Raw genomic sequence first — 13,396 nt, 5'->3', positions numbered from 1 at the left:
CATGAGATCAGTTTTGGGAAACGGAAACATGCAGATGAGCCCGCGAAGCCGGCATCCTTTAAGCGGCGCTGAAGAAACGGCGCGGTCAACAAACTCATCACCCTCAAAATGACGGCGCTCATTACTACCACTAAAACTGGAACAAATCTATCCGAATTAATAAAATGTGGCAAACAAAGCAGAAAGACAAGTGCGTGTAAGGGAGACAAACGCAATTATTTGGGAATTACCAAGAATTTATAATCTACATGGTTTTCAAACCGGCAGGGCCACTGAAGTAATCACGAGCAACCCACGACTTAACAGACACGTCTATGATCTGAAACGTAATCTACTGTAATTACAAAGCAAATGTAATTGCACGATAATCATATTCATGTCAAAGAAAATTAACGAGCAGATGAGACACATTTGTGGGGCAGCTTCATCGGGTTTCCAAGGCAACCCAATAGCTTTCGGCCAATCCCTGATCCGGGAGACTGAACTATAAAGGTCTCCGAATGAGACAACCGCGGTAATTAACCAGCAGGCGCTCCACGGGAAGACGTGGTCATATCGGCTGTTTACCAGCGCTAGAGGCACATGGTAATGACTTTCAAGGAGCACAACCTAAGAGTCAAGCAGCCGTTCATTTTCATTCAATAGGCTAATTTACCACCCCCCCAAAATGTTAAAGAGGGGCTTCCACCCCTTCCTTTTAAGCACTGCACCTAGTTTTATATTAACCGCATCTACAGAGAGCCGTTTCTAGAATGAGGTTTAATCAGTGTTCCAGAACCTTCCGCGGGGCCTAACACGCGCGTCAGGCCTTTTCAAGACTGACGCAGGTGGGGGTTGGCAATTAACAACAACAATGAACGACAATTAATAGTGACAGCCTTACGGTTACTCAGAGGGAAAACGCTACTAAGGAACAGCGTCGCACAGATCGAGGGATGACAGGCGCAAAAACAGAGAAACAAAGATATCACCTGAGCTCCTTCGGATCGAAAACCAGTTTGACGTCATTGACGATGGTGGGAACGTACTTCAGGGCAGCATTCTGGAGGGGAGAGAGAGAGAGAGATCTGAATCACAGAAGAACAGCTGCAGCCCACTGAAGATGAAAAGGTACCATCCAGCACAAAAAAAAGCAATGGTCCACATTGAGTATTTCTAACCATAATTAATGTAATGTAAACAAGAGCAGGAAACGACTTCATCCAAACAGGATGTGACATCACACGCTCCTCTTTAACAGAGCCAGCCTACATACGGAATACAATCAAATGTCCGGGTTTGAAGCCCATTCAGTCATTTGGGTCTCCTGGATCTGACTGCACGTCTATCTTAGTTCCATTTCACACACCTCCAGCTCTTATTAGGCTCAGGCGAAGCCCCTAATTTTTCCCGTTTTTATTCCTTAAAAAGAGAAGCTTTCAAGAAATACAGTGGGTTAAAAAATCAACTGAGAAGCTACAGTCAATGCAGCAGTGCTATGGAGAGCAGTTTCTAGAATGAGGTTTAATCAAAAGTGTTCCAGAACCAGCCTTCCGCGGTTGAACAATGAACGACAATTAATAGTGACCACGGAGTCAGCAACTTCTGAAGGTCAGTTCAGGGATAGAAAAGGGGGTCTTTAATATGGCACCACAATATAAAGGACATATGACCAACAAACACTAAATACACACTTTAAAACACAACATTAAAGTAATCAGGCTGATCGGTGGCAAGGCGATAATGAACTGCGCCTCAGAAGTGCACGGTGATCCACACTTGCAGCAGGACGCTGCTACGTATCCCACCAACGGCTGCACCCAGAGGGAGATGAAATCAGCAGCACATCAGCAGTCTGCCCGGCTGATTAAAACCATTAATAATGACGATTAATTACTCTGTGCCTGGAGCCAGGGCCACGCGGAGAAGAAATGTGCTATTTGGTGCCAGCTGACACAATGCAGTGACTTGACACGTCTATTAGTCTGCTGCAAGGAGAGACACTGGAGATCGGTGAATATCAGTAGCATCGTCAGATTTCAGGCAGCGCAGTGTTTCTCAGAAAGCCGCAATCCACAGCGACAGCCATTTCCGGAGAAGGGCTTTGACTTTACACTTTGTTATTAAATATTAAGGATTAAATCCCAGAACTATAACAACTGCAGGGTATGTGGTTCCTGACACTCCATGAGGGTTAATTACAGCAAGTGTCAGAAAAATGGCATCTGGCTTTCGTCAGTGTCAATCATTTACTGTTTGAAACCGCCTCCCCCGTTAGAGGGTGATGTTTAGAGTGCTTGTGCTACCGATGACAGCCGATCAATCGAGAGCCAGGGCACCGCAGAGACCAGCACCGAACCAGCGCAGGGGGTCAAGGAGCGCAGAGGGTCAAGGAGGGCTTGTGCACAGTGAGCCAGCAGAGAAGAGCGGGTCACAGAAAGAACAACCTTTACTCCCACTCTGGATTATAAGGAGCCACAAATCATCCAAAGTTCAGGCCTGGGGTGTTAAGTAACATGGGAGACGGCTGCCATTTTTGCCTTTTTAACAGGGAACGCTTCTGCTTTGGGTTTAATGTGGAGACACTTTTGTCGCAAGCAAGCCACGACACCCCCGAGTCCAAGTTTAATGGATGACGCCGGTTCGTGCGCTCCACTCTGTCCGCCGGCCTGATTCATCAGGCATAGCCTTGGGGTCACAGACGCCTGAATTTTGCCAGACTAACACTTCTGGCCGCCCTCCAGGCAGAAATGCGTTTATCAGGAGTCCCAATGCGCCGGAGGAGCGGCTCTGGGATGGAGCGCCGGCGCCAGATGGGACACGACGGCGGCCCGTTGCCTCGCGGGACCAGGCCGCATGAGGGCACGGCGTGTGTTTCCAGATGCACACCTAGCAGCCTGGGCTTAACGCGGCTGGAATGTCAAACGAGTCGGATGTTGCGTTTAGGAAACATGACTCACGCGCGGCAGTCCTTGGCGTCACTAAAATAAACCCCAGATGCCTCCCACTCTATCTTAACCCAATAGATTGGGCCTAATTAAGCAGTGCATTTATTTAATTGCAAAACTAGATTTGTTACGTTTTCCTAATGAGCTGTTAATTCGTTTCCAGTCCGACATCAGCCGTTAATATAGCCACTCTCTTCCAGCACTCAGACGTCCTTTCCTTAATTGTTTGTACAGCTATTGGATTGTTCAAGTTAGGGTCAGATGGGGTTGCCCTGGATTGTTTATCGCTAGGGTAACGGTGCGGTGTAGCCTTCCTGAAAACACTAGCGGCTCCCCAACAGTCATTTATCCCATCCTGTTGAAGCTTGTTTGTCAGATAATGGCGGCTTCACTCCTTGTCCTTCAAACTGCTGGTTAAGTGAGGCCTCACGATCTGGCCCATAACTCCCAGGGACGGCTGGAGCAGTCCTGCTTCTATTGAACTAAGACTTCGTATGAATTTGTGGATCTTTGGGAGATTTGAAGGGCACCGGCACATCACAAGACACCCCACAGGCCCAAATATTTGCCTGCCGGTGATTATACTCGATACCTCAGGACGAGTTCAGCGAGGCAAAATGAATTAATTTACCGGGTGCGAGTATCTACTCTCGTCAGCACTTCATCTGCTCGACTCCTCAGCCCAGAAAGTTTGCTTTTCTGCACCATTAATATTTATGGAGCAACTGTCCCCGACAGCTGTCCAGCAGATCTCCGCCGGATGGACGGAGGGAACGCGGAGTGCCATTTGCACGACCATAAGCCTAGCCTGCTGAGGGAGGGACAGCTGTAGGGGACACAATGGGACGCGGAGCATTTCCTTGGCACCGGTTAACGTCTCCGGCGGAGGAGACCGGCTCAGCACCCAGGCCCGTCTCCCAGAACCATTCCACAAGGTCAGATTTCACGCGCTGGTCTGCTAATAATGAACCAAATAGCATAGCAGCTGTCTGCTAATTAAACCGAAACCCGGAGCCCTATGCCCAACCTTCCGAGGGGTGATAATGATGCGAAAGACGTAAACATTAAGGTAACAAGGAACAGGGGCAGGGCCACAGGAACACTGGCCAGAGCTGAAAGCTGATTGGCCAGCAGCATTCCCCATCCCCTGTCACTCACCAATACAGAACATGTTATTGGCTAACAATGTGGTTGGCTCCTCTACATAAATTATAGCCCCTCCTATGCCGCCCACCTTAAAAAAAAATTAATAAATAACAAATGGGACACAGACAAGATCAGGAGTAGAAGGGAGTTGGAGGAGGCAGGAAGGATCAGGAGAAGGACGCACAGCACAGGACAGGAAAGCGGCTTTGATTCTTTGAGAAGAAGCTAAACAGGAAGAACACAGAAGTTCCCTTCCAGGCTGCATGGTGAAGAGACAATGAGAAAGGAACAGATGAGGACACAGAATGAGGAAGTTCAGCAGGAAAAAAAAGAGAGGAGAACTAAAAGGGAAAGGTGTGGTTAACCACTGTCGAGAAAACAATGCGGCAACCAAGATCGCGACCAAGCTAATCTTGGCGCCTTGCGGTTAAGTAGGTCACAGATCACCAAACATCCCAGGACAAATAAAGGCATCGCTACGTGAAGTCCATCATCTTCACTGGGCCGGGGCGGTGATGAAGACGGCAGACCGTCGCACCTTGACTGTGTCGATGCTCTCCGAGCCGTCGCTCATCATGTCGCTGAAGGACGTGAAGAGGCTGCGCAGGGACTCCACAAAGTCGGCCTCTCCCTTGTTCTCGTACAGCCTGCGGGGAGAAAACACACATCGGCTTTATGGCATGCGACACGGCACCGTGGTTCTCACCGTGAGGCCACGGGAGATCGGCTTTGCCGCAGCGACGATCAGAGAGCGAGCAAAATGGCACTGGTACCAGCGCCGGAACCCACGGGCCGTTTTCACACGGCACAGAAGAACCACACTGTACAATACTCAGGCAGAATCACAATGGGCTTACAGGAATAGGAAAACCTTACACAAGTATGTAATCATAGGCTCAAACTCAGCTATAGATAATGTTTAAATAATGCAGTAAAAAAGAACTACCCAGCTTCTGCTTAATGGACCAACTTCAGAAACAGCAGAGGTTTAAAAAAAAGGAAAAAAAAGGGAAAAAAAAAAAAACACACACAGATCGAGCTGAAGGAACAGAGATGTGCAGCCCTGAGGAACAAAGCAGCTTCCATAGGAGAAATGCCCGGCAAACATCCACCACAGCTGTGCGCGGCACAGGGTTCGAGGCACACGGACACGCCCCTCCTCAGCCAGATTGCTGCCGGATGAATGTTCAGCTGGGGGGGGGGGTGGGGAGACTTATGGTGCGTTCGATTATTTCTCTCCAAGTCGGAACTCGGATGAAAACGTCACGAAGCGTCACGAAAAACGTCACTTCCCGTCGGAAACACGCCCCTTTTATGACGTTGAAGTCAGACCAGATTTTGTTGCCCGAGTTGCCCCTGTGACGTAATTTCAACCTGGCGACTTGGTTTGTTAGTAGTTTGTTTACCGATCGAAAAAAGAATATCGCTATGAATGTACTAAAATATTTTATAAAAGCTTTTAATGTGGTTTGACTGGTTCGTGTTTCTTGTTTGTCTCTCGGAAAAATCTCCATTTTCTCCATTTGGAAAACTCCAAATCTGCTAAAATATAAAGCAACAACACACAGCAACGTGTTCATGGAAGCAGCCATGTTTGTTCCGAGATGTGGGTAGCTCGAACGGGAGATTGTCGGACGTGATGTCACTCAACTCGGAATTTCCGAGTTCCGAGAGAAAAACGAACGCACCATAACACTGACCCAACATCCACTTCAAAGAAAGGACTCCTGATCAGTACGAGGTGGATGAAGAACCCTGAGGGCAGCAATGGCAGGGAAACAAATGCCACACATCAGTGACACAGACGTCATTGCATGAAGCCTGCAGCTAGGGGGGTGCTTTAATGCACAGGCTGATGCCCTGGGGCCTCTACTAACCATGTTTAATTAAATTTTAAACCCCCCCCACAAGGTCAACAACTTTTATCGTGTTGGAAAATAGCCCAGGGGACTATGACCATGTTAATATGCTAGAGGCAGCAATGCTTCCTGCTGGGATAAGAACCGCGGAACACGATCGCGGTGCAGGGGCGCATTGCCAAAAAGCACAGCTGATAACTATGTTACAAACATATATAGTTGGAACCATGCGACTGAATGGGTCAAACTATGTAACGGGAGCTTTTGGGAAACGTAACCAAGGTGAGAGCCTAAAGACAGAAAAACAAAACACATTCACATGCCAACACCGGTGTGACCCTTGCTATCGGCAAAACGTGACACGTTTCTCCTTGAGGAACGACCGCTGTAGTCAGAAACTGGAGAACGCTGAACAGAAAACAATTAGGAAAACATTTTCTTTTTAAAATGGCACAAAACTGGCCTCCTGCCAAAAACACAGACGAGACAACGCAGAGGCCTGAGATTACAAAGACGCTCATGAATCTCCGCTAACTGGGCATGGCGAGGGGCTCCTGCAGAGCGCTGCACCTAATGGTCCATCAAGCTTCGGTGGAGACGCCGAAGCAACCACTCTGACTCCCGGGGGAGGAGGCAGCCATGTTTAGCGATTACCACCCTCAACAGCAGACGCGTCTCCTGTGAGGCGGCAAAAGGCGGTCGGGGATCTCCACAGACCTGCGGACCCAAGGTGGTGTCCGGACAATGACGGGAGCGCATGAAACCACCGGCGTTCCTCTTTGCCGAGTGCTGCGGGAGTAAGGAGCACTGTCACGGTCACGACAGGCTGTTCTCCACTCCAGCAGAGAAGCCGTCTCTCTACCACGGCAACAGCCCCGATCGTTAATCACCCCAAATCGAGCTTTGCCATTCATCTGCCTGGGATCTCTGCAGGTTTACTAACCTAGCGTCCGTTATAAGCACCCCTCTGCCGGAGAAGCTATTACACCTGTCCGTCACGCGCAAGTAGGCCTCAGCTAATGTCTCCAATAATCGGTAACCCAGGATTACAGAGGGAACAACCAAGCTACTGACCTCTGCTACTCACTAAAGTCACTGATTATGAAAGCAAATCCATCAAAAATAAAAAAACATAACCCGTTTCTCCAGTTCTGAGAAAGACAGCCTGAATGAACGTGCTGAAAGACTCACGTCTCAACTGGGGCTGGCAGCTAAGCAACAACCAAATTAATTAAAAAGCTAATTACTGATCACTAGGCCATATCTGCCGTATCTACAGCATCTAATTGCCATGAGTTCCAGCGCAGCGTGAGATAACACGGGGCTCCTAGCTTTAGCTACCTTCACTCAGCTCTCTGTCATAATTATCGCAAGACGTACATCGGCATGAATATTTAAAATTCCTGCATTCGAATGACTAAAATATTCAGAAACCAGCGAAATTATGAGTAATTACGGCTGTAAAGAAGTGTCCTGCCGGCAGCTCTGTCGGTGATTTGAAGACGCGGTAAATCCAAATAAATAAATAAACAAGTAAACAGAAGACAGACGGGAGATAAATCGAGCTATGGGTGACATCGCCGGCAGTCGTGGACGCCGCCGCATCTTCGCATTAAACACCGTTATGCAAAATACACTTCAGAAATGCGACCGCTCTCATCCCCGCAACAAGAATGCACTCAGACCCAGTGCGTATGCAAATGTGACCCCTTCCATCACCTTAGATTGCTCCAGGAGCACTTAGAGACGTCACGTTCAAGATTTGTAGAGCCGGAAAACAGTGGCATTAACACTGCTTATTAAACAAGGAGGCAGGACACAGAATCCGCTCACCTGACAAGCTACTTATTAACAGCAACCAGAATAACCTGCTAACAGCTTACGAACGATAGGGAGATACGTACGCACAACACCAACAGGATCATGCAGTGGGAGATTTAACTGCATCATTTTAATTTACTATGTTTTTCTGTGAAAGAAAAGCATGTGGGTCTCATGGTGAGTTCAAAACGACTTCAATGTTTAAGAGGCATCACTTACTCATGGGTCAGCAGGAGTATGTCAGTCCGTTCCCCCTCTTCCCAGGCTCTAATGGAGACCAAGCTTCTACCAGCACATCCCCCTCCCCCCCGGAAGACAAGCCCCATGGCCTTGCCACAACCACTCGGCACTCACTGGTTGAAGAGCACCCTGGAGCGGACGATGAACTTGAAGATGTACTCCATGGCCTTCATGGCCTTCAGCAGCTGGTCGCTTAGTTTCTCCGCATTTTCCACGTAGTTCTTCAGGACCTTGGTCAGCTTCCTGCACAGGGAAAACACCCTCAGCTCCCACACCGCAAGGCCGGGGAAACATTCCACGCCACACTGGGGATGCAAGGTCTGAAGACCGGCCACCAGAAATGACCTGCAGTTACATCCCGTGAAAATAAGCATCCTTTATAACGACAGCTATACTGCGAGGTGTGGTTGATCTGAACACTGCAGGCATATAAATCAATGCACGGCAACCAGCACCAATGCAGTCTGCTGCTAAAATTTCCATCGACTGGAGACTTCAGTGTCCCCATACCCGTCTACATTTATTCAAAGTCAGGTCAGCCAGTCTCTGGAGTAACTGGGCCCCATAATTCTGGCCGCCATGGGACTTGAACTAGGGACCTTCCAATCACAGGTAAATTGCCCTAACACTACCCCTTGAGCCCTGGATGCTTTCCTACGCTTATTTAATGTGAGCGTCAGCTGTGATCCTGGCCATGCAGTAAATATAGACACACCCACTGAAAATACGAGCTGCGCTGGGAACGCTGCCTTACCCACGCGTGCATTTATTTTGATGGCCAGAGTTCGGCTTTTTCCTCTCAGGGCTAGAAAAGGCTCTTGCGCAATAAGGAAATAAGAATCTGACAGGTTGTTTGCTCATACAGGGGTTTGTTTGCCACACCTCATGTGCAAAATGTTACTAGCATATGGGTAAGCAGGCTGGGTGCGATATTATCCTGGTGAAATGATGATCAAGCCTGAATCGCAGCCATTTCTCCACACTTTGGCAGCAGCTGGTGTGAAGCCTATTATCCAGCCAATAAAACCATAACGCAATAAGCAAAACTGGAAGGGACAGCACTGTGGCTTCTGTGTTCATCTTCTCTGTCTGGGGCCTCCTGATCAGCCCCTATGATCAGTGACAATGTTACACAAAGCCATGCTCTTTGCTGAAAGTTATTTTCTCTCTTTTTTTTTTTACCCTTTAAAGGGGTTAAAGCCTAGTTTCTTGTTTTATCTGCCCATATTCGACACTGTATAGCCATTGCAGGCTGGAAAACATTACACAATGTTGTTTAGGTGCAGCATTACCAGTCTTCTGACAAAACGAAACCGCAGGCAGTCCCTTCGCCGTGCCCATAAACAGCTAGCATGTCCGCCTCTGGTCAGCTTGTACGCTTCAATTTCAGCTCACTGTCAAAGGGCAGCCATATGCCGTATAACATTGTTGGCCTACGGTCTGCGTTTCACAATGATAAACGCAAACCCGCAGCCAACACACTCATAAACACCCCATTTCCCGCTTTCTGTGACTTTTATACATGATTTAATAGCCTTCCCAGCACACAGCTACGCAATTAGGTATGGAGGGGGGTGCAGGCAGTCCCTGAAAGCCATTCATTTATCCAGCCAGAGACAAGGGACAGTTTCAGCAAGTGTGTTAAAATGCATGATGCGTCATTCATGAACAGACTCCCAGAAAAGTAGAGAAAAGGACTCCATCATAAAATATTTCTTGTATATGTTTATATATACTAAATCTGTGGATGAATTTATTTACATATGCATTATATATATATATATATATATATATATATATATATATATATATATATATATATATATATATATATATATATATATATATATATATATACACACACACACATACACATATATATACATATACACACACACATACATATATACATACATATATACACATGTAAATATATGCATTTATAAATTTTTATATTACTTATAGGGAAAGGTTGTTGCTCTTAGCATGTGAAAAGTGTAGTAAACTCATAATTAAATAAAAAGCATACTCACGTGTAGGCCAGAGTGGCACTAAAATGCTTGCGAATGTAGGTCTCCAGGACAGGGTTAAAGTGCTGGAATTTCCTGTCGGCAATGAGCCCAATGATGAATACCTGTCAGAAGGAAGCAGAGGCACTCATTAGCTGCAGGGGGGTCAGACACAAGGCCATCTCCGCAGCCAGCTTAGAAAGGGACGCCGGGGAAGGACCAACGGGAGGCGACACTGATAGACATGCAGGGCGGTGGATCTGCTCAGGGAAAGACTCACAGCAGAAAAAAGCAGCAAAAGTACCAAGGCAAGGTTCCCCAGTTCCGGTCTTGCAGCGCTGGTCCGCACCACAGTTTGCATATTTCCCTGCTCAAGCACAGCCTTTTCAGCTCAGCAGCAGGTGTGTTAGAGCAGGGAAATGTGTAAACTGTGGTGCAGACTGGATTTCCAGGACCGGAACTGGGGAACCCTGCATTACTGACAGCGGGCTGCACCAGACAGGGAAACGGGGAATGCAGGTAACACATTATGATGTTAATTAGGGCTTGCTGGTTTAACAAAACATCATTTTACTTAATCAGAAGTCAAATTATCCAATTTTTCACAATATCTCGAGTGAACTGCGGGGGATAAAATGAGCAAGCGCTGCAGTACAGAGGCTGCGTGGGAGATTCTTTAGCGACAAATCACTCCTTGGTGCAACTATGATCATGTGACGGTGGTTTTGGGGGCTGTCATGTGAGGCCAGTTGATGAATGCTTCATTCACAATATAATTACCAGTACATTAACAGCAGTTAATTACTGCACTAAGGTCACTTCAACATTCCACAGGTACACTTAGTATTTGAAAATGATATTTAAATTGAATTAAAAACAATATTTGATAACTGGGACATCAGTTCACATAAGTAATTCTAGCCCAGGTCACTTTCACAACAGTATTAAAAAAAAACCCCTTACTTGGTATCCTTCTACAGATATTTTTTAGAATGCTGGAGTACAACTACCCGCACTGCCACCGGCATTCGCTAAAAAGGGCCTTGTCTGTCTTACACATGAGTGCCCCCTACAGAACCAGTAGGGACACTGTCAGACCCTTTGAAGCATTTTCGTAGGGGGGGTAGGGAGGGAACAGTAACCCCAGGGTCTTACAGGACAGATAGAACGCAGCTGAGATTGAAATATAAACATTTAACATCATAAATGTGTCTCCTCCTCACCAGGGCATCAAACACCAGAGTATCGAACGTGTCGCTGTCCGAATTCTCCATCATGATGTTGAAGAGAGCATCCAGTGTGTCTTGCAGAAACTGGAAGAGATTTAGACGTGGCTTTAAGGAACAGAGCAAGAGGATGCGAGGACTTCAGAAGGCCACCGGTGACGTGCACTGGAGCCGGAATGTTCCATACCTGCACCCCCCCCCCCAAACCCATCCCCCGTTCAAGTGCTGCACCACACAGCATTAAAAAAAAAAAAACTCTAAATGATGACCCAACGGCGAGCTGTCAAAAACTCAGCTCCCGTCAAATGATAAAGCTCGCAGTGAGAGGGACAGCAGAAAGAGCCAAGCAGAGCTGAAGTAATCCCCCGCGTCACCAGACACCGGTCAGCGGTCACCGGACAGGCCGCCTCTGCTCTCGCACACAATTACAGAAAGACTAAACTAACACTTCCTTCGTAAAAACCGAAAACCCTCCTGTTAACAAAAACCAACTCTCCCAAACCCTTCCTGCTACACATACATGGATAAAATTAACAATTTACCACACAGCAGGGAGACAGATACCCCTCCTCAAACCCTCACCTTATGTTTTTATATGCATGCACACACACACACACACACACACACACACACACACACACACACACACACACACACACACACACACACACACAGCAGTGGGTCATCTCCAGCACCACTAAATTGAACAGATCTATGTCTCATGCACGCCACACTAGGCACAATAATGTCATATAATTCTTTTTAAGCTTTTTAATGCTTTACAAATGATCACCCAATCAAAACTCCTTATAAACACCAAACTACACCACAACAATCTCAAATTCAATCTACTTATTTAGCACTAAAAATTAAATCAATACCTGCATTACACAGAAAATGTAATGATTTTGTTACACTTGGGGGGGGGGGGGGGGGAACTAGATTTTTAGTCCAATTACAGCTCTGCGGTTCTGCTTTTCACATTTCCCGCTTTTTCCTGCTCCTGTCAAACACGAAAGGCTTAGCCTGTTCTGGCTGTCCTGATTCCTGTCCTGCAGGGGGCGATCTCTGCACATCCACCCGCCAAAGCCCCCTGTAATGAACTCCGAACTCTCAGTCCGGACATGTGCTGGTTCAGCTTCGGCTCCTGAGCCGCTGGAGAAAGAGCCGGACGTCTCTACTCCGCCACCGCACCTCAAAACCTCGGCACGTAATTTTGATTTCTTCAGTGCAGGTCTCAGGCTGCCGGAACGCTGAGAGACTTCGTTACGAGTAATTAATCCCAGAGCAAAGCCGGACTGCGCGCGAATCGATCACCCACCAACACTGGCCACCTCACACCGCTGGCTAACTTTCGTGCCCCCCCCCTTTCCTTTTTCTGGGGGTCTCTCTCCCGCCAGGCCGAGAGCTTTCATCGTATCGCTTCATTCCCCAGGCCAATTATACTATGAAGAAAGCGTTTCAGGCAAGAACCGCTTCAGGAAAATAAAAGCTGGAATTACATACAGGAATATCCAGCCCCTTCATGTTTGAAGTACCCCTCCTCCCTCCCTCGTGTGGACTCCAGCTGCCTCCCACTGGGGGGGGGGGGTCGGTACGCACCTTCACCACCTCCCCTCCATCCACCTTCATGAGCTGCCGGAGGTTCTGCTGCAGGAGACTGATGTTGGAGCGCCACTTGAGGAGACCCAGCAGGTCCACTGGCAGGCCGGAGCAGACGGGACAGCGGGGAGAAGGAGAGTTAGCATGGAGTTAATTACCGTGGCGATTGGAAAAGCAGCAAGTGGCTGCGGGGAAATATCAAAGTAAACACCTCAGCCGCCGTGTTTAAGGGCAAATTAGCCATCTTGTTAATTGATTTTCTTGAATAAATCCTCACTTAAAAACAGGGCTCCCTAACTGGGAGTTCAGGTATAATTTAGGCTGGATGCTACCCAAACCCAGCCGTAGCCCAGGAATCTGCCACTATGGCATTGGGATCAAAGTCATTTTACTTTAATTGGTACAGCGGGACACCAGGAAATACCTCCTTTAATTCAGGCAGCCTTTACGAATCAGGGACTTAACAGAATCACTCAAGCCTTCCTTAAATACATTTATACGTACGTTAGAAGTTCAAAGTGGAAAGACTGAAGGAGTCAAGAACGTTCCGGACTGATTGCCGTGTT

At 47.5% G+C, this 13,396-nt stretch overlaps 1 protein-coding gene across 2 annotated transcripts in view; it reads right to left on the bottom strand.

Moving 5' to 3' along the window:
* The window catches only part of dock1 (dedicator of cytokinesis 1), a 134,102-nt gene that overhangs the window by 83,104 nt on the left and 37,602 nt on the right, over positions 1-13,396 (bottom strand). For both annotated transcript variants that reach the window (XM_023830845.2, XM_023830846.2), the window contains exons 19-24: positions 12,831-12,928; positions 11,226-11,315; positions 10,027-10,127; positions 8,108-8,236; positions 4,612-4,720; positions 972-1,042 (exon numbers count right to left, since the gene is read on the bottom strand). In XM_023830845.2, coding sequence (XP_023686613.1) covers positions 972-1,042; positions 4,612-4,720; positions 8,108-8,236; positions 10,027-10,127; positions 11,226-11,315; positions 12,831-12,928 — 598 coding nt within the window. The remainder of the gene's footprint in view (positions 1-971; positions 1,043-4,611; positions 4,721-8,107; positions 8,237-10,026; positions 10,128-11,225; positions 11,316-12,830; positions 12,929-13,396) is intronic.

This window comes from Paramormyrops kingsleyae, chromosome 20, assembly GCF_048594095.1.
Source record: "Paramormyrops kingsleyae isolate MSU_618 chromosome 20, PKINGS_0.4, whole genome shotgun sequence".
NCBI lineage: Eukaryota > Metazoa > Chordata > Actinopteri > Osteoglossiformes > Mormyridae > Paramormyrops > Paramormyrops kingsleyae.
The sequence above is the reverse complement of the archived record's forward strand: the minus strand, read 5'-3'. Positions and strand labels throughout refer to the sequence as shown.